Below are 21,462 nucleotides of genomic sequence, written 5' to 3' on the forward strand. Positions count from 1 at the left end.
GATACACGAGAAATAAGAACGATATTATTCTGTAAGACAGCATTTAAGAGAAGAGAGAAAGAAACACATAAATAAATAACTGTAAAAAACACACATAAACAACTAAACAATAGTTCAAATTATCTTCCTTAGGACAAACAGACTACATGAATTCTCCATGAAATCTAACAGTATGTTATTATTTTTATGTATATGCATTAGACATTTCCAAAATTAATTAAAAATGAAAAATAAAAAATAAATTAAATTTTGGTATGCTTTTCGCATTTTTTTGTTTAAGCCTGGCCACCTTCCTCCAACATGCTGTAGTGTTTGACAGCTCGTCAGCATTAAAGGGCGGAGCTAAAGATGGGCTGAGCATAACACAGCGTGGTCTGTGTATACAGACAGAGAGGAACGTGCCCGCAATCAGTTGATAACAGGCAGTGACTCGAGGAGTTGACATTTAACAGAGGCTGCTCTGACTGACATCATTCATTCACCTGGCGTGGGAGCCGAGAAATAAAGACTGCTCAAGGGATTCTGACATGCACTTTCAGAAATGTGAGTACGAAGACTTTTTTTCTTTCGTTTATTTAGAGAATTTATACAGCAGAAAGTGATGGGGAATAGGCTATAAGTTGAGTTTATGAAATGGTGGAGTAAAAAAGACAGAAATAGCAGACTTTCTCAGGGAAAAAAGTAGACTACAAAGGTTATCACTATGGGCAATAGCTATACTATAGTATATACAGGCTATACTTGAAGTGGGCTACTAATACCTTTTCATCTAATATGCACCTTTTATGGGTAAATAATATGAAAATATACCGACCCAGTTACAGCTTTAGTAGGCTTATCTTTGTGTGTGTGTGTGTGCGTGTGTGTGCGTGTGTGTGTGTGTGTGTGTGTGTGTGTGTGAGAGAGAGAGAGAGAGAGAGAGAGAGAGAGAATGACTGCCATTAGTAAGTGTCCGGGTTAAAGGACTTCCTACTAATAAACATAAGCGTTTAATAAGTCATTTAACTAAATACACAAAGGCTATTAAATACAAGTATTTTGCTGGAGACATCATATACGATGCTACCTTCATCTTTAGCTGTTTACTTGTTTTCTATATGACGTAAGCTCGGTGATATGTAACCGTTTAAAAATAGACTTAACTCATTTGAATAAAGGATCCCCCAGCATGTCAGTCACTGAGTTCATTTTAACAGCTATTTGGACAAACCCCTTAATAACTCCTCCCTGTTCAACTTTCATTTCCCGTTTTTAATGGGTGTGCGGTCTCATTTTTATAGAGAAAAGCTTGTGAAAATGAAGAAAATGTAGGCTATCTGTCGACTTCAAAGCTTAAGTTTCTAATACTGGTAAAAACTGTCATGTGGAATATGCCAGGTGTTTACGGATAAAGTGCCATCTAAGGTTTTTGTAATGCGTAAATATATTTAGCCTACTGTGTCTAGTGTCATATAACGGAGCGAGAGCTACGGAATCCCCGCGACGCGACGCGACACCCACGCGCGTGACTCACTGGCCAGGGATTTCCGTCTTTGAAATTACAAGATAGAGGTGCGAGGGTATCCCAGCAGCTAAAGCCCACTCTCTCGGACATTTTAACCATACAAGATCAATCTTGTGTATCTGTGAACGTTTGACCTTTGAAACTTTTGTGAGTGGTAGAAGCATTAGAAAGCCTGCTTACAGAATATGAAGGTCAGGTGTTTTCTACCTCATTAACGTTTGGTGGTTGTTGTTCTAACACATTTTTAACGTCTCTCAAACTTTGATATAACACCCCCACATTAATCTCTTAAAACTAAAATTTTGTGTCGAAATAGTTTAAATACATATTGAGACATTTTGATGTCTATAAAGATATTAATAACCATTGTTTTAACTCCAGTTTTTTTCTTAATCTTTCAGAAATATAGAACTTAATTTTCTTTTCTTTTTTTTTTGGAGTCAGTTATACACAACCACATGTAATGTACAGGGCTGAGCAGCAGATTGTCTTTCCTTTTAACTTTCTGAGTCAGCTTTAAAAAGTGAGACTGAGAAGTGGAGGAATTAAAATAACATGGAATGGAGAACAAACAAGAGAGATAAGGAAAGGAATGATCCCCTCAAGGTTATACCCAGTGGAATTTCCATCTTCCTCTTTTGAATCCCCTTTATCATAAGAATTAGGTTTTGCTGAAACCAGTTACTTTTCCTGTAAAGGGATATGTTTGAAAGAAATATCTGTGCATAAAGAAGTAGTTCAATAAATGTCTATATTAGACCTGTTTTATTCCTAGTGACTAGATGCAGTATTGCAATCTAGCTGTGACCTTTGCAGCTGGTTTCAGCTCATTACTGCCACTCTGTGAAAAGTTAGGCAAGCATCAAATCTTACTCTGAATCGTAGTATCTGTTCAGCCACCTCTGATGGGCCCCTGCAAAGGACGTACGTCACCGATGCAGGAAGAAGATGTGGTTTGCCACGAAGAGCGTAACGGAGAAAAGGAAATAGTTATAGAAAGCGTGCTGTGAGAACCGTCTCCATAGACGCAGGGTTTCTGATAAAGACAGGTAGATGTGACCTCACCACCTCTTTTCCAAATGGAATACCTTCCTCACGGGTGAGAGGATGAGAATTATGCTCCTTCGGTGGAAATGTATTTCTTATCTCACGTTTGGGGTCAAGATTTGTGAAGAAACTTTCTTTCCCTCTGCTCTAGAATATGTAACTGATGCCCACTGGAAACCTCCGATATTTGCATTCTTGTCTTGTCTCTTTTGGTGACTAACATGAAGAAAATACTTTTTAAGTCATACCAATACCTGTTATTAAAAATGGCCCTGGGGAAATTACATTACTGGAGAAATCAGATTTACTTGAAAACAACAATAAATGTGCATCCAGCAAGATATGTCGAATGGTTATATGATGTATGTTTCACTTGACTTGAACGCTTAAAAAGTTATTGTTATTGTTAAAGTGGTTTTAATAGAAATGTCCAATTTCTAGGCAGATCTACAATACCCTGCTCACATTCCTCATTAATATATAAATTAAATATTTAGTAGCATTTATTTTCTTTAAAAAAATATATATATATAATTATAAATATAATTACAAATAGCCTCTTATTCTTACCAAGGCTTCATTTATTTGATCAAACTTACAGTAAAAACATATTGTGTTGTGTTATTGTCATATTGCGAAATAAAATAAGTAATACAGTAAAATAACAGTAATTTATTCCTGTGATGACAAAGCTGAATTTTCAGCATAATTACTCATTTTCAGTACCACATGATCCTTCAGAATTCATTCTGAAATATGCTGATTTGGTGCTCAAGCAAAAATTCTTATTCATTATTCATTTCTACATTTTTTTCAAGATGAGATAGAAAGTTTTGAGCAGAAAGTTCAAAAGAACAAAATTTACTTTACTTTTATTTGCTGAAATATTAAACGTTTGAACGGTGTAGGCTGTATCATATAACAGCGTTTGAACAGAAAATATGTTATCATAAATATAACGATGGTTTGTTCATGTGTCCACAGCACAGAAGGAAAAGGCGTGTTACCCTCTGCCCACAGTGAAGAAACTCCTGGAGCAGAAGAGAAAGAGAGAGACCTCCTCAGCACCTCCCTCCTGCTCTACAGCATCTTACACTGCTGGTGGTGCTGCATCTGTCCCAGTGAGTCAAATTATCATATTTCTACATATGCATGTCTTGAGGTTGACGATAAACAACTTTAATCACCCCCCAAAATGTTTCCAACAGGTTTTGGCATCAGTACAATCTCCCACTGCCGGTGAGTCTGGGGGTTTTGCTTATAAAATGGGTCTTCGGTGACAATTAGATTTTCTTTTAGATCTTAAAAAAATGTACCTTTCCTTTGCAGGAGCCAGTGCAAGCTACACAGACATGGGAGCAGTTAGATATGACCGGTGGGAAGTTCCCAGCATTCATCAGGCACATTCCTCCCTACAGCATTGCAGCCCATTCACATTCATGTCTAGTTCCTCCGTCACACCAAACTTTACCCAGACTGGACAGACGCTTGCCACTGGCTACAGCCCTCAGCAGATGCAAGACTGCCAGGATGCCCAGACAACACAGCAATATGTAAGAGCTCTATAAGTATTTTATTCTGAATGATTATTGAAGGCTTTCAAAATTAAAGGAGTTTGACCATATTATGGATGGAAATAAAAGCAATCTATTCTCTGTTCTCACAGTCTATAACAGAGTGCCCTGTAACTGCAGCTGGGACTAATTTGGCTGGGGCTGTCTCCATTCAGAGCCCCGGCTTGTGTTGGCCATCTGAATCCAGAGCAGAGGATCACACAAGCCCATACCTACTCCAAGAGTTCAGGTCCCAGATGGATATGGTCAAGCTGCAGGAGGCCAGAGTCTTCCTCCAGAACATGGATTACAGTAGAACCACCTGGCAGGATGATGACGGGGACACGTAAGTCAGAAAATAGGATCAAAATGTTTTTGAAAAAATATATATTATGCTAACCAAGGCTGCAAAAATAGTCAAAATAGTCTATTTTAAATTTAAATTTATTTATGTGACGCAAAGCTGAATTTATTCCAGTCTTCAGTGTCAAATGACCCTTCTGAAATCATTCTATTATGCGGATCAAGAAACATATTTTTTTATCATCACCTATAATTTGAGACTATTTGAATGGAGAACTGGCCATCATGCAAGTTGTTCCGATCACAACAAACTCAAGCAGAAACATGTGCCTTATTGCTCGAAGATGCGTGACAAATGAAAACAACGTGTTCTAAAACCAGCTGAAAATACGGCCTTTCAAACATTTTTGTTATCCTCCGACTGGATGGAATCAGCATACACTATGTGATTTTCTATGGAATCTTTTAACTCAACTCAAATCTGCAGACCGCCCTGTTTAAACTAGTGCATTTTAGTTTTAAAACGGCATTTTAAAATTAAAACGGTGCTCAACTACACTTGCGTTTTTATTGCATTTCAGAAACGCTCTCCGTCCAAACTACACAGTAGAAGACGCATGTCACATGACCATTCATGCAGGTACAACCATAGATAGCTATATATAGATATCTATGGGTACAACAATAAGCATTATATTATTGTTTAATATTATTGTCGTCAAGAATACGCAGAGCAATTGTGGGCAGCAACGCCATCGTTTTCAAAAGTCTCCGTTTTGGTCCGTTTGTACTGGAACGCAACCCCCACGTTTTCAAACTAAAACGGGCTGCAGCGTTTTCAAAAGTCTCCATTTTTAGGGGTCAGAAATGCCAGAGTTGTATAAACAACAGGTGTAACCGGAGCAAACTTTATACGTTTTAAAACGAAAACAAGTCACCTGCCCTTTTAAAATCCATTTGTAGCTGTTTATGGACCCCCGGGCCAGGCCGTACTACCTCTTCTGCCCCTGACTGTCTGATGTTCTCTGCGAACATCGTTCTAAGCTCAGGGCTGATGAAAGGGTGTGGCTCAAATCAAAAAATACTACTGATCTTCATGTGTATCAGTCACTCCTCTCTTCCTTCTCTGCTAATGTCTCCACTGCTAAAAGGACATACTATGATAACAAAATTAACAATCTGTCAAACTCCCACATGCTCTTTAAAACATTTTCCTACCTCCTCCTCCCCCTCCTTCATCAACTCTAACAACCGACCACAATCAGCTGACTTTCTCAGAACACATTGCTAAAACTGTCCGGTCCTGCAGATTTGCTTTATTGAGTATTAAAAATATCAAGCCCTTTCATTCAGAACATGCTTCATAACTCCTTGTTCAAGCTCTTGTTCTGTCCAGGCTGGACTATTGCAATGCTCTCCTGGCAGGTCTTCCAGCCAGTTCTATCAAACTTTTACAATTAATCCAGAACGCGGCAGCAAGATTCATTTTTAATGAAAAAAAGAATACACATCACACCTCTGTTTATCAGTTTGCACTGGCTACCAATAGCTGCTTGCATTAAATTCAAGGCACTGGCTCTGCACCCCTTTACCTAAATTCATTACTTATTACATATGTGCCCTCTAGAAGCTTGTGTTCTGCAAGTGAACGTCGCTTGATTGTGCCATCCCAAAGAAGCATAAAGTCACTTTAAATGAAATGTTCCCTCCTGTTGGAATGACCTCCCCAACTCAATCCGAGCAGCGGAGTCCTTAGCCATCTTCAAGAATCGGCTTAAAACACATCTCTTCCATCTTTATTTGACCCTCTAACATTAACACTCACTATTCTAATTTTATTCTTTAAAAAAAAATGTCCCTTTTAGACTTGCACCCAATTTTTTTTAAGGTTGTTTTCTTTAAAAAACAAAAGAAAAGAAACTAACACTAGCTTCTCTAATCTAATGTATTTTAATTTATTTTTTTATTATATGGTTTTTAAATAACCTTGCTACGTGTAAGCTAACTGAGACTTGTTATAGCACTTGAATATTTTTGCTCTTTTGAGTGAGTGAGTGTGAGTGAAGTGACATTCAGCCAAGTATGGTGACCCATACTCAGAATTTGTGCTCTGCATTTAACCCATCCGAAGTGCACACACACAGAGCAGTGAACACACACACACTGTGAGCACACACCCGGAGCAGTGGGCAGCCATTTATGCTGCGGCGCCCGGGGAGCAGTTGGGGGTTCGATGCCTTGCTCAAGGGCACCTAAGTCGTGGTATTGAAGGTGGAGAGAGAACTGTACATGCACTCCCCCCACCCACAATTCCTGCCGGCCCGGGACTCAAACTCACAACCTTTCGATTGGGAGTCCGACTCTCTAACCATTAGGCCACGACTTCCCATATCACATTGTTGATTTTGATTGCTTCCATTGTCCTCATTTGTAAGTCACTTTGGATAAAAGTGTTTGCTAAATGGCTAAATGTAAATGTTACACGCACTAGTGTAAACGTAGCCCACATTCGGCAACTAGCGTTGTACAGACTGTAAATCAGCGGACAATCGGGGCAAAAATCATGTAGAAAAATCATCAACTATTCTTTCTGTTTGTTTTTTAAATACTTTATATGTGGACACTTAAATATATTAAAATGATATGTGTGTGTGTTTGTGTTACTTTTTAACTTCTTGGTTACACAACTTGAAAACTTTAGAATCATTAAATTTCTACTTTTATTATTATTTTATTAAATTATAATTTTTTTAAGTCAAATTTTTTTTATGTGTACTTCTTACTGTATTTATGTACAGTAAATCACTCAGTTAGTGGATCAGCAGATTACCACATCATTAGGTGTTTTACCAGAGGGGTCCTCCAAGGTCTTGTGTGTTGCTTAGCTAATGAAGCCACATTTTGAGCATAAATCCTATGGAAATGTGGCAAGAAATAGAAAGGGTTATTAACCAGCTCTGCACTGTAAACGAAAACTGAAACTCTGTTCTTACTCTCTGTTAGCATTCTACACATCTATACTGCGAAAGGCCTGAGGGAATATGCTTTTGCTGCTGCGGAGAAACTTTGTGAACTGGGGAAGTTGGACTCTAAAGAACACAAGGGCAAGGTGAATATCACAACAATCTAATTCAGGATGTACCAGGGAGATTTCTATTAATGCACTCACTGACTTTCTGTTCTTTTGAAACCCAGAGTGCTTTACTGGTGGCTGTAACTGCCAGTCAGCCAGATATAGTCCAGGATCTACTCTCTCTAGGTGCGGACATATGCATCTGTGACATCAATGGTCAAACTGCACTTCATCTGGCTGCCACCTATGGTTTCCCCCGTGTCATGCAGGTGAGAGACCACCCATTTGCAAACCATTCAAAATCAAGAAAGCATGCTTCTAAACTTCTATGTTCTAGGTTTTACTCTTTGCTGGACTGCGAGTGGACCTGGAAGCTCGTAATTTTGAAGGTATAAACCTTTACATACAGTGGTGTTCTATTAGCAGTTACAGTGACATCTGAGGAGACAATAATATACAGCCCCTCTTGCTTCTGCCTGTTTTTTTTTTAGGCCTGACCCCTCTGCATTGTGCAGTGATCTCTCACTGTGCCACGATAAAGGCCATAAATGCCTCCTCTTCATCCTCAACATGGTTGGCTGATGACAGTCTACAGACTCAAGCAGAAGATAAACTGGTGTGCTTGCGGATTCTTATAAATGCTGGAGCTTCAGTTCTCAGCCAGGTACTCTGTTTTCATGGCTTTTTAATCCAGTTTTTATCAATCCAGTTTGATGATAAGGTAATGTGTTAATTATTGCTAAAGTACCATTTGGTGGATAAACTGATGGTGCAAGGACCCCCATTAAATAATATTATTAAAAGTCTGGCCCATAATAACATGATTAAAGTGGCATATTAAATGTAAAGCTTATGGTTTGCATTAATTTTATCTCCTATGCCAACTTCAATAAAAACAGTAATAATTTGAAATTTTATTACAATTTAAAACAAGCTGCTTTCTATTTTAATACCATTTAAAATGTAAAAAGTAATTTATTTCAGCAGTCATTACTTCAGTCTTCAGTGTCACACAAGCTTTTGGAAATCATTCTAATATGCTGATTTGGCGCTCAAAAAACATGATTACAATTGTGCTGCTTAATATTTTTGTGCAAATCTAAAAAAAAAAAAAATCTGGATTATTTAAATAATACAAAAGTTCAAAAGAACCGGATTTATTTAGTAATCTTTTGTAAGGTTATATATATTATTGTCAATCTATTGTAACTGTTGATCGGTTTTAATGAATCATTGCCAAATATAAGTATTCATTTATTGAATATCTTATTGACTCCAAGTACGTAACACACAAATCACAGAAACTGATATTTCCAAATTGTAATAGACATTTCAGTTGAATAGGAAAATATGTATTTCCCAAATGTTCCTTTCAGTCTGACAGATAAACAACTGATTTTGTGATTGTTCCATACTGAGCGGTTTCGTTTTGAGGCTGCCGCTCAAGGAGGAAACCTCATTCATGCCACAAAACTCTGATGTTGCTTCCGTTTCACTTTGTTGACTGGTGTGCCTCTGTCTTTTTCAGGAAATCAAAAGCAACAAGACAGTTCTTCACCTGGCAGTGAAGGAGGGGAATATCCATCTTGTGCGCTTCCTCCTCAGCCTCCAACTCTCCAATATGCAGGCGTTCATCAACATGAAAGTGAGAGACATATGATGACGACATTGTATTGACTTTCATATACATTCAAAACCATACTCAATTAATATCACACTTGCCTCGTGCCGCTGGTAATTACAGGTGTGGTGAAATTTTGACAAACAGCACTATTGTGGCTGTGAACAAGAAGTTGTTGTTGAGGGACTTACATTTTAGATACAATAGTGAAGTTTCAAACGAAGCCAAAGCTAAATTAACGTCTGCATGTCTCCATTACAGCAACACGCAGTAACTACATTTTGTTACTCAGTGGATGACTATTTATAAACAAATCTATTAATCGAATGGATCAATAATTCCCAGCATGACTCACTTATAAGGACAGTCACCTGTTTTTGATTCACTCATAAATCTGTTTTGGTTATCAACCAGTGTTTTCGAATGAATCGGTTGAGTGTATGATTCACTTTTAAAGGCAACCACTTGTTTAATTCCAGAATGAATCAGAGTTTTTGTTCTAAGTGAACAGCCGATGATTTTCTCATAAATACAATCATCTGTTACATTGATAAACAGAATGTATCAGTGTTTTTGAACATACTGGTTGAGTGAACAGTTCAGTGATTCCCTTCTATAGACAGCCCCTTATTTCGTTGCTGAATGAATCAGAGTTTTTTCTTTTCTATTTTTTTAAGTCACTTGTCATCTACTGTGTAACCTGCAGAAAGGGTCACTAAAAAGTAGCACGGCTAATATAAAGACTAACAGCCTGTCTGAAACACCCAAACACAGACAGGACACATGGACGAGCAGACTGGAACATGCTGTATAATGTGATGTGATCATTACTACATTTATCCCATCCTCTAATGAACTCTAGGACATTACTAGTGGACATGATTCTCTATAATGTCTGTCTCCTCTCAGGCTCACGGACACACTGCCCTGCACATGGCCGCAGGGCTGCACGGAAACCCCTTCCAGGAGGAACTGATCCGGCTGCTGCTGAGTCGTGGTGCTGATCCCAGCATCCGCAACCTGGAGAACGACCAGCCCGCTCATTTGCTGCAGAGCGGAGACACAGGAGAGAAAGTGAGAAGCTTTTCTTTGTTATCAGCCAGTCTGCCTGTTGTGTGTAAGACTACCACACAAAACATCCTCTTGTAAAGTTTCTAGAATCTTTTTTACAGCATGGGAAGAAAAGAACTGATTACACAGTAGCTGACACATCTTTTTCACTCTCTCGCTCTCTCTCCCTCAGCTCAAGCTCATCTTGAAGAAGAAAAGTGCCTCCTCTAGGCGACGGTTTACATCCTTACAGGACCAAGAGTGACTAGGACTGATTTTTAGTCCCAGCGTATCCCACTTTCTCCAATAGAGATGCAGTCATCTGGATCAAATAACAGTATGCGCTTGAAACATTCATTCTGAAAAACGGTTCACCATCAAAATGTGGATAAAATCTATTTAAAGAATTTGAGATCAGAAAGAGCCTAAAAACACAATCTCTGGAGTACAGTGGGTTTATCTTCAGTATCCTTTTATGGGGATTTTCACACATTGCATCATTTTAGTATGACAGTATATTTTCTGAAGGATCGTTCATTGATTCTTTACAATAAAGCTGCTTCCCAGTTTATTTAAGGATTAAAACACATTTTAGTGTGTTCATGAATAGTGATTTCAATGAAATCGTCACAAGGACTGTCAGTACCAGTCGAGTTTCCACCTTCAATTATAAACCATATTGGTTTGCATACGTGAGCAGCTGAGCTCTTTTTTAACTCACTGTATCAGTGGGATATTCTTTAATTGTTTTGATATGTATTTATATAGCTTTTGATTGGTATGCATTGCATATGTTGCTCTGTGCTCATGTTACTTTCACTCAGGGGGAAAGATCAGTTATTTATTTGATTGTTTTATATAATTGACATCAGTTCTCTATGTAATGCACTTTTCTCAGCAGCACACTTGATATCATAGTTGTCCTTACAGGAGATGTGTCATCCAGCCATGCATGTGAATGTGTTAATTTGGTGAGTCATGTATGAGGGAGTGAAATGTCAGGGGCTTCTGAGGTGAGAAGCATGTTTTGTCATCTAGACCTGCCAGAATCAAGATGTCAGAATCATTCATATGATTTAACGATGTTATTTCATTGGAATAGAATGAAAGGAAATATTTGTCTTTGGGGATAGAGTCCATCTTGTATCAAGATTTCAAATGTTGGAGGATGTTGTTGTTGTTGAGTCAGTTATACGCATGATTCACCTTGTCGAAGTGCACAGTCCCCCTGGAAATTCAAATGAGGGAAAATTCAAATTTCTTGTAAAGAGAGGTCTGTGGATTTTATGAGAATTAATTTGAGAACAAAGTGCAAACTGCCTTCTGTAGAATTCATTTTATGAAACTTTGCTCATTGTTTTAGTGTATATCACAAACACTCAATGAATGAAACCTTCTGACTAAACCAAATTCTGTGAGTATATAAAGTAGCATTAAAATTTGCTTGATTGTATGTACGTTATATATATATTGTTCATGTGTCATCTTTAATAAGCAACATTCATATAATTATTAATGTATTTCTGCAAATCATTAATGTTTTATTAGTGTGTCATGCATTATGTCAACTGACCAAGCCTAATTAAATTAAGCTAAAGTAAAGACCAAGAATAAACCTTTGTAACTCAGGAGCTTTTATTAAGCCTTTGGTACATGACTAACATTTGGAAGAATAAAAATGCCTTTTCATACAGTAGCCCTTTTCAGCTCTTCATTATGACTGCTGTGAACTACTTCACTTCTAAATATATATATATTGTCTTCATTATAATGAGGACTTGTAATGAATTGATTAGCATTCCACTAAAAACATGCTGATCAAACAGATGTGGGTTGGTTCATTATTCTTTAAACATTCTATGGATGATTTCTTCATTCAGTTGCTATTACGTCATTTGGCTTTTAGTAACACTTAGCTGGGGACTAAAGTATATGTTAGAAAGTTCTTTGTTTACTGGAATACAATATATTTAAATATTCATGCTGTTACAAATGGATGTTAGATCTTAGTTTTAATAACACTAGTTAGTTTGTAACACTGTGGTTGCGCTCTTAGTTCTTAAGGCAACACTATTCTACTTTCTAAGCCCTCTATAATGTGCTGTTGCAATGACTTCACAGATCCAAGAAACAGTTTTACAATTGGTAAACAGAAGATTTTAAATAAGCTATGCATTTCCGTTTATATTATGATTGATGTCAAAACTGTTAATGGTAAAAAAAAAAAATTACTTCCACTGAAATATGATATATGCAAATAATTGTGAAACACATTCAATATTTCAAATACACAAAAAATATAAAAGAATGAATAAATATGAAGAGTTCAAATGCAAAGGTCTTTAAGTGTCATCTAAAGAAATTTATCAGGCTCCTATGTTTAGGTTCAGTAATTTTACTTTTATGGCAATGTATTGATCCTTTTCTATGGCATTAAAGTGAAATAACTGAACATTATTATAGGAGCCTGATTTAAAAAAAAAATGCTAATTTTAGATGAAAATTTAGATGGCACTTTTGCATCGGAACTCTTCATATATATTGTACAAGACTAAAATAATTAGAAAATTTTCTTACATTTTGTTGAAATCTGGCATGCACAAGTTACAGGGCAGCACACTGAACTGAATACATTTCAGTGCTGGAGAGCTAATTACTCTTTATTTATTCAAACAATGTTCTCTTCAGTAAAACGCAAATGAGTGAAACTATCAACGTCATCATGTGTCTAAATGAATTAAATCTATTAGATGAAACATCTTCAGTGTAATTCATTCAGTCTGCAAGTTTTCAATTCATTATTCATGGATGCTTCCATACATATTTCCATAAATGACCTTTATATAACAGCAACATTTAAAGCAAATTGTGCATGCATGAGTAAAATAACTGGGGTCAGGTGAGATGCATCATGAATGGCATCGTTAAACACAAAAGTGATGTAATGTTATGGAGCACATGTGCTATAGACCTAAAAATACATCAGATTTAGACCTATTAGATTAGCATTTAGGCTGAGGTTACAAAAAAAGGTCAAGCAGGTTTGATTCTCCTCCACATTTTTGTGCAACTGAGCATTTCCTCTAGCTGAAATGGGCCGCCCCGTCGCACCATCTGCTTTACACTGTCTGAGGTGGAACTAAAAGAAAAAAGGTCAAATGTATCAAGCGTTCAATAAAAACAAGCCTGTATTTTTTAAGTGTAATTAATGTTTGAGTTAGTGTACCTTCTGTCTTCGGTGGCTGAGGGCCTTCCACTGGACTAGATCTGTTGGGAAAAAACAAAAACAGACAATTATCCCACAAAGCCATGCTGGTCTGTCTAAATCTGGGGTGTCAAACTCAATACTCAGCTCATGGAGAGCCAAAGTCCTGCAGAGTTTGGCTCCAGTATGCTCCCACACACCTACCTTGAGTTATAATCATGAAGACCTTGATTAGCTGGTTCATGTGTGTTTTAAAATAGAGTCAGAACTAAATTCTGCAGGGCTGTGGACCCCTGGTCTAAGCACTCTGAAATATTAAGCATGCATGTGCTTCCGCATTAGTCAGATGTAAAGTGTTAGTTATGCAAGAGCCTTACTTCAACATTATCAAATGATTCAGATCATCTCAAGATGACATGCTGAGCATCAGCATAATCAGACTAAGTCTACATTAATCCGGATACATTTGAAAACAGCATTTCCATTTTGAAACACTCTCCATCCACACGTTTTCCAAAAGTTTCTCGTTCACACTGAAATGTAGGAAAATGCTAAATCATTATACTGTGCATCAGTAAAACATAATAAGAGCTCTTCAAGATGATGCAAAGAGACCAAATATTAACTTCTTAAAGTTATCATGCTCTTATGCTGGCATGATCATTTTATTTGCAATATATCTCACCACTTATTGGTGCATCCAGATCACACCCAATCACCGGATATTCCAGAGAAATATGCGTCGTTGTTTTAAAATAACTCCACTTTCTCAGTCCACACTGTAACATTCTCAAATGTATCCACTTGGAAGAGTGTCTTCAAAAAGCTTGATTTTCGCAGGACAAAAACACCATCTTGGTGTTAACAGAAAGGCTGAAACCCAAATGGTAGAGAAAAAGATTCATTTTCTAATGTAGCCGGATAAGTGTAGAGGTAACCTCACTCTTCTTGATATACACTGCCTACCCACTTCCATGATTTAGGACGAGCAAGAACAACAAAACTTCTACCTTATTGTTGTAAACATATTGAACTATAACTGCAGCTTTTATGAACACAGCAGATGTCTTTGATATATCTGGTCGTGCAAGTAAAACATGCTGTTGTTGCAATTGATAGACAGTGTTGGTGAGCTGAAAAAAAAAGAAGCTGGACGGTTCAGAAACCGATAAGTTCAGAAACCAGGGGCTGCATTCAAAGAGTAAAGGAGCTCTTTCAGTGAACAGGCTTGGCACCATTGATTCGGTTCCACTGATCTGTTTTTCTTTCAGGACATTTCCTCATCCTTTATTCGGACTCAATCAACATGCACAGTCAAGGCTGCACATTTGTGTGAAAAACTCTTACTTGGATTTTGAGCATTTGAACTTTTTACCTGTCAGAACAAAATTAAAATAAAAAACATTTAGAGATGGTGAAATATATAATTGAGAGGAGCTAGATCGGGGTCAACTGAATTAGAGTTTAGCCAGTTTGTAAGAAATGCATCTAAATCTCATGTAATATTTTAGTTTAAACCACATTTTTGCAGAAAACAAATGTACACTCATTCAGCACTAAAATGTCTTATCATTATGTTAGTGACTTACTCATAGCAATAAGAATCCCAGTTACGAACATAACCACAGCAAGGATGACACCCGTAGTCCGCAACGTCTCATAATCTAAACTCAGAAATCAAGACTGGTGAAATAATTGTGATTTTTTTTATTATTATTATTATTATTATTTTATTTATTTATTTATTTTGGCTTTCTCTGTATATACACTTCCATGCAATAGTCTTACCGTAATGAAAGGCACTCTGGTCCATATACATGTATGACTCTGTAAATACATTTAAATATTTTTTACAACTTTGAAACAAAAGGAACCCCTATAATAGACTTAACATGGATCTTCACCGTGAGGACATGGAATGAAAAAGGAAGGCAATGCAGGGGGACAGAGTTCAGCACCATGGACAGATGCTGGTTTTTTAAATCTATTAATATGGGGATATCAGCCTACACTGGACAGTCAGAGTCTAATGAGCTCTCAAATAACGAGCTTATTAGCTGAAATTCATTCAGAATGCAATCGTTTGAAATACTAATCACATAAACAGTGATCTCAATTAGCTGCTGAGTGTGTCCTACGACTCGAGGCAGAAGGGCATCTTGCAAACTCAGGTGTTTTCAGCTGAGAACCTCAGGATTCGGGTTATTGATTAGCTGCGAGGCTGCGGGCTCAGCGAAAAACGGGTTGGATGTAAGCGCTCTGAGAACTGCAGTCTCCACAAGCCAGTGGCGAGTGAATTTCCTCTAGTAATAATCAATAAAGCTGTCTAAACTAACAGTATTGAAAACATTTAGTAGGCCTTTCTATATGAAAAAAACTTTTTAGAAAATAACATACAAGACACACAACTTTGTGATCGGTCCCTTAAAGAATTGGCTCTATAGCGCAATGATGCGGTTGTGTCTGAACTTCAAGGTTTAACGGCTTAGCGATTTCCAGCACTCCTCTATACGAACAAATTTAGGAAATAGCCTAGATTAGACTGGAATTACTGAATAGGACAACTACATATATATGCAACAATATTAGTAATTCCTGTCAAATTACATAATAGTGTATAACTGAGCATTTTATTGAATATTCTTTTGTTATACTCACGACGAACACCAAAGGTGTCATTTCTCAAATCTCAAGTCATTCAGCAGTAGGCTACACATCTTAAAATGTGTTTAATAATTCCTTATGGCACAACCATGCAGTTCATCTTCAAAAGCAAATAGCTAAATCCAATAAATAGACAAACCTGTTGAAGCTGCCATTACTGCAGTGTTTTAACGAGCCAGGGTTTCCTCAATCTTGCTGTAGGCTGTGTTTCAGCAACTTGAATGAAGAGAGCCCGCTGTGGAGCACTGCATAGATGCCGCACTTCGAATGTTACTCACTTACGCCCCCTAGCGGCACGGGTCAGTCGTGTTCCACTAATTCGGTATGGGAAGCTCCAAGACATGGCGTTAGGTAGATACAATTCATCCTGGCCAGTACGGTGGGGACTTCCCCCCAATGAATACATGCGACAGAGAACCCCACCCATGCAGCAACAGGATTGGGGTCTGCAGGAGGATTAGAACGGGACGTGGAAGGTGGACATTTCAGTAAAATGAGATGATTGTGAGTTTCGGCACGTCAAGTATTTGTAGGCTATGCGTTAAAACAAAAGCCGTTTAATAAAATTCGTGAAGCTGACAAAATCATATTGATGGTCTATATGTCGTTATAACTATAGGGATGCACCGAAATCAAAATTTTGGGCCAAAGCCGAAACAGAACATTCTGGATGCAATTGGACAAAAAAAATGCTTATTTTCCGCTTTCTTTATCATTATTTTGGAAGCCCTCGGATGCCATTTTTCTGTAATATCGCTTTGAATCACAGGACGGCGCCAGTGTTCTTCTCCAAATTGTGATGATATGAAAAAAAGTCACATAGGTGCATGTTATGAGCAACAATAGTTCTACAGAGCTGACCGCACATTCACCAATCAGAATTAAGTATTCCAGAGACTCGTGTGATATTCTACATGCACAGAAATTTTTTATATTCTTTTTTAATTTTTTTATACAGAAGCTACATCGCAACATCATGCTGCAGTATCAAACTGCTTGTACTATTACTAGTAATAACAGGCTTAACTATTTATAACACAGACCGAATCCGAGAGACTTTCAGTGAAAATCATTTTATTTTTCAACAACAGTGTAGGCCTACAGTTAGATTTGTTACTTCTGCAATATGACAAAACTGAATGGACAATTTACAAAATATATAAAATGCCTACTTTTTGCTTTTAGCTATACTGAGCACTTCACTGGGAGACAAAATAAAAATAAAAAACATTACAAAAGGTGAGGGGGAGGACTATCAAAGGTAGTTAAACATTATAAGTAGTTCTAGCTGAGAATCAATGGTTTTATTTAAACGTTTTTAAAACTTTTTTTTTAAAAGGAACACTCATACTCACATATTTAAGAAACAAAGACGATTTAAAAATTGTAAACACTAGAAGAACTAAATCCTCTTCTTCTGAATGGTCAAAGTTCTGATTAAGATTTCTCCTTAAGAAGCCATGCTTTCCATTAAAAACACCAGAGATACAAAGTTGTAAACATTTATGCAGGCTATAGAACATCACAATGAATCCAAAAGCAGAGGCAGTGTCACCTTTTTCTCAGTTCCCTCGGTTAACTTTATTTTGCACCTGCGATAAAAATACCATAAATGTCAGTTTCTTTTTAAGTGTCATGAATTAAAATAAAATGGATTATTCTCACCTCTGGCTGCCTCTGGGTCGAGACCCACTGGCCTGTGAAGCACGCAAAAGACAAGACAGACAAAATTGAAAAGGTGGTAATTTCCTGAAGAGCAGAAAAATAAATAGACGTGATGTCTAATTATTGGTCTAATTGCACCACTGGAACAGATGCGGTCACATTATACAAAATGTGTGGCAAAAAGGCTCAGCTGTCTGTTGATCACAGATCACACAGAAGTCATTGTCAAAGCAAGCAGATTTCTGCTGGTCACCGTTCCAATTCCGCATTACCAAAATAAACCTGTTGTGCAATCTGGATGATGAAATCTTTCTATTAATGCAAAATTCCTGATTCCATGGATTGAAATAACTGGATTTGGTCTGCGAAAAATGTGTATGCGGCTTAGCCTGAATATAATAAAAAAACAAAATGCATTCGTTTTCTTCGCCACTTACTTGGACTTGTTCCCTTTGCAGCGGCATTTCCGACCTATTAGAAACAAGCCAGAAATATGATCTGAACCATTGGTGGTTTATTGTAACATACAAGAGAAATGCATTTATAAGAACATGGTGTTTTAGAGATTAGATTGCTGTTACAAATGAAGAAGAAAAAAACTCTTCTTAACGTCAGGGTTTCTCGTTAGTAATGTATGTGGATTGATGAGGGTTCAGAGTAAGAGTGTCAAAGGTTAGACTGGCTGCTTTTACCCTGTATACCATAAGTCATGATGCAGTGTTGGGTGTCATAGAGAGGTTTAAACTTAGAGGGCATGAAAGACATGCTGGCTTGCAACCAGTCTACCCTCAGTAACCGATATTTGTTTATCTGCATGTGTGGATACATTCTTAGGTGAATATCTACAAAAATATGCCAGAAATTTGATGGCAAGTGCTACACAAACGTATGATAACTCTTAAGTCTTTCTGAGAGCAGTACACAGATTTGACACTCACTGACAATGAGGAAGATCCCCATCAAGAAGAGGATCACAGCAAAGATCATACCACCGATCCTCAGGGATTCATAATCTGGAAAGAGGAGTCAGAAGAACATGTATAAATGCAGAAGTGATGCATGTTTTCATTTAATTAGAATATGTTAGTGACACAAGATTCAAATGGGAAACATTCAACATAAGCTTAAAATATTTAAAACAAAAGCAAAAAAAAATAAAATAAAAAGGTTTTATTAGTGGCAAAACAATACACAAATTACAGATTCACAAACAAAACAGCCCTTTTGTATCAGGTGCACATAGAATCTGTAGAATTGGAGCTCATTCACAAAGTTCTACACCCCACTCATTTGTTTACTAATATTTTGGCTTATTGGTCAGGCTTTAAACTCCCAAGTGTCTACTATTGTACTTTCATATAACAAATGTAGCAAATAATGTTAACAAATAATATATAACGCCTCATCATCTAACTAAAGGTTCTATGGACCCTTCCCCCAAAAGGAAGCTATCACCTCAAAATGGACAGAACAGGCTTCTGGTTCCCCAGCAACCAAAGGCACACTATCTGATAACACTAGGTTTACGACGACCTAGGAATGTGGCTAAGCAACTCTAAACTCAATTCTCTAAAAACAGACACATAAGGCAAATAAAAAGGGACTCTAATTAATTCATAGCAAAACCTTTCTTTGTAGTAATTTACATATATTTTAGGGCATTGTGTATGCTGTTGCTGTTCTTGTATATTGTGTATTGTATATGTTTTATACATGCTTATGATGCATCACTAGTTAATATAACCTCATATATATGATGTTTGGTATCTGAGTTTGTATTTTCATGATCTAAATGAGAGTGTATATTATATGTTGATGCCTATCCAACCCATTAGTTTTATAAGAATCTTAAATATTCTTCTCTTCAATGCCCCAATCTAATTTCATATGCAAGACACCATACTACGAACAAAGAGTGTAAAACTTCCCTCCAAAAAGATACCATTCCTCATTGGCTCACTCAAATGTGATATCATCCCCCTATATAGATCACCGATCACCAGATCAGGGCGGTTTTTCTAGATTCAGGAATTCCAGGAGAAGATGCTGAGCTAAGAGCCTTAAAAACCACGCTAAGCTTGTGCCAGGCTTTGGCCTTGAATATTCATTTATCAAGATCCTCTGATCTTGATAAGACCGCAGAGACCAACTGGAGCCCCAAAGTGCATCAGGACTATTTTTCAAACAATCGAGACATGCAATATCAAACTTAGTCTTATTAACTGATACATTAGGTATCATATGCACCTTTTAAAAAGGTGTGTTTGAACTAAGATGTTTCCTTCAGGCTGTAGATCTGCTGAATATCAAATTGTACCATAGCTTCATGATCTTATTTCTCTTCTCTTTACTGCTTAAGCTTTAACCCCTTTTTCCTATGCCAACTGTATGCGAGTGTGTGTGTGTGTGTGTGTGTGTGTGTGTGTGTGTGTGTATGTTAGACTAGTTTAAGTGTTTATGTAATAAAGTCTTACTTGTATCAGACTTGAGGTTGTTCATTGTTTGCTCATAACTGAAGTCCCTAATCATGCAAATTTTTGCTAAATGCTCTGAGTAGTATTAAGAAAGTAGTTTTCCTTAACAAGGAAAATAAAGTTCTTAGAAATGACAAACAGTTGACACTGAGAGGTCAAGTAAAAACTTACAGCGGATCTAAATATTTATAATTTATCATAACTAGTTATGATTGATTATTCATATTTCCCCTTTGAGCTGATTCGTTACACAAATTATGCCGGATTTTCCCCTAAAATCATCAAAGAAAATGTGAAAAGTTCTGCAGATTCCAGTTTGTCCTGCGTATGAGTGCGAAGGTCAACACAACATGCACAAACAAATCTACTAAGCATAATGAAAATAGCTGAAGAATGACTTTCCTGAGACAGTCTGGAACCACTAAACTCCTGTGTGTACTTAGTAGTTTGATTTCTAAGTAGGGGTCTGCATTGAGCTTTTAATTTTAAATGGGACATTATATATGGACACTAAAAAAAATTAAAGTAAATCTAGGAAAATCTGGGGTAGATAGAAGATTCAAACTTATGTGTTTTACATAAGCTTAGCCCCAGGGTGAATATTTTCCATTTATTTTGGGAAAACAGTAGTGGAAACGCAAAACTTCTCTGACTTCCCAGATGTTTCCTGAAGAAGGTGACGCACTTTGGCCCTAAAAGCCTTTCTTAATACAACAGTGCTCAGCACACTATGGGAAACATCAGAGTGCAGTTGTAAGTCCCATAATAATGACTGCACTCACAATACACTGAGAAACACAAATGCCTCTGAATAATCGCTAAGCATTTTTCCCTTTCAGCTTTATAGAGTCAACCAAGAGATTTCCTTAATCCTTACAAGTTTGTATACTGCCCGAGCAGCTATAGTCCATCTGTACTCACCATAATGAAATGGCTTGTCATATACTGGTGGGAGAAAAAAAGAAAGAAAATGTTTAGAGTCAAAACTCTGCAAAGCTTTTGTCTGGTATCAATCAAAATGAAAATTGTTAAGAGAATTTAATATGCTAATGACAACATTGTAGTACCAAAAAAAGAAAGAAAAAACCCCTCCAATAATCTGTTCATGTCTACAAGCCATTTCTCAAATACAGAATGCTATGGAAAAACAGGTACTGTATGGAATGTACCTTAAGAGGATAAGCTTTCTGACTGGTGACTCCATAAACATTTGTAAAAAAAATAAAAAATAAAAAAAAACACAAATGCTGTGAACTAAAAGCTTACAGTTCCAAACATATATAAATGTTTCAATGCACACAAA

The 21,462-nt window shown here is 37.1% G+C and overlaps 2 protein-coding genes and 1 long non-coding RNA gene across 5 annotated transcripts; 1 reads left to right on the forward strand and 2 right to left on the reverse strand.

The window, feature by feature from the left end:
* The first annotated feature begins 373 nt into the window (after nucleotides 1–373).
* On the forward strand, nucleotides 374–11,396 carry LOC132103013 (NF-kappa-B inhibitor delta-like). 2 transcript variants are annotated; one of them, XM_059507798.1, is made up of 12 exons: nucleotides 374–543; nucleotides 3,536–3,672; nucleotides 3,760–3,790; nucleotides 3,881–4,104; nucleotides 4,218–4,450; nucleotides 7,411–7,516; nucleotides 7,603–7,749; nucleotides 7,818–7,869; nucleotides 7,972–8,144; nucleotides 9,009–9,125; nucleotides 10,011–10,175; nucleotides 10,345–11,396. In XM_059507798.1, the coding sequence occupies exons 1-12, from the start codon at nucleotides 528–530 to the stop codon at nucleotides 10,414–10,416; spliced, it is 1,473 nt and encodes a 490-aa protein (XP_059363781.1). In that variant the 5' UTR covers nucleotides 374–527; the 3' UTR covers nucleotides 10,417–11,396. The 2 variants fall into 2 exon arrangements, with proteins under 2 accessions (XP_059363781.1, XP_059363782.1); XM_059507799.1 differs by having other exon boundaries at nucleotides 3,541–3,672.
* A 1,532-nt stretch (nucleotides 11,397–12,928) lies between these two features.
* LOC132103630 (sodium/potassium-transporting ATPase subunit gamma-like) lies at nucleotides 12,929–16,358 on the reverse strand. Of its 2 annotated transcripts, XM_059508725.1 has the most exons (6): nucleotides 16,160–16,358; nucleotides 15,145–15,183; nucleotides 14,946–15,020; nucleotides 14,704–14,731; nucleotides 13,378–13,418; nucleotides 13,131–13,290 (listed from the first exon to the last, which is right to left on the reverse strand). In XM_059508725.1, exons 1-6 carry the CDS (start codon nucleotides 16,173–16,175, stop codon nucleotides 13,271–13,273), a joined length of 219 nt encoding a protein of 72 aa, XP_059364708.1. In that variant the 5' UTR covers nucleotides 16,176–16,358; the 3' UTR covers nucleotides 13,131–13,270. The 2 variants fall into 2 exon arrangements, with proteins under 2 accessions (XP_059364707.1, XP_059364708.1); XM_059508724.1 differs by lacking the exon at nucleotides 14,704–14,731 and having other exon boundaries at nucleotides 12,929–13,290.
* Nucleotides 16,359–17,077: 719 nt separating this feature from the next.
* LOC132103631 (uncharacterized) lies at nucleotides 17,078–21,108 on the reverse strand. Its single transcript, XR_009423420.1, has 5 exons — nucleotides 21,081–21,108; nucleotides 18,624–18,698; nucleotides 18,123–18,156; nucleotides 17,686–17,717; nucleotides 17,078–17,612 (listed from the first exon to the last, which is right to left on the reverse strand). It is a non-coding gene; the product is annotated as an uncharacterized LOC132103631 (long non-coding RNA).
* Nucleotides 21,109–21,462: the final 354 nt, after the last annotated feature.

The sequence above is a fragment of the Carassius carassius genome, chromosome 24 (genome assembly GCF_963082965.1).
Source record: "Carassius carassius chromosome 24, fCarCar2.1, whole genome shotgun sequence".
Classification (NCBI taxonomy): Eukaryota; Metazoa; Chordata; class Actinopteri; order Cypriniformes; family Cyprinidae; genus Carassius; species Carassius carassius.

Coding starts and splice junctions, on each gene's coding strand:
- LOC132103013 (XM_059507798.1), top strand. Junction 3,673..3,759: donor GTGGTGCTGCATCTGTCCCA/GTGAGTCAAATT, acceptor TGTTTCCAACAG/GTTTTGGCATCAGTACAATC. Junction 4,451..7,410: donor CAGGATGATGACGGGGACAC/GTAAGTCAGAAA, acceptor ACTCTCTGTTAG/CATTCTACACATCTATACTG.
- LOC132103630 (XM_059508724.1), bottom strand. Junction 13,419..14,945: donor TGGGATTCTTATTGCTATGA/GTAAGTCACTAA, acceptor TTTTCCCAACAG/ATCTAGTCCAGTGGAAGGCC. Junction 13,291..13,377: donor TCAGCCACCGAAGACAGAAG/GTACACTAACTC, acceptor TTTTTCTTTTAG/TTCCACCTCAGACAGTGTAA.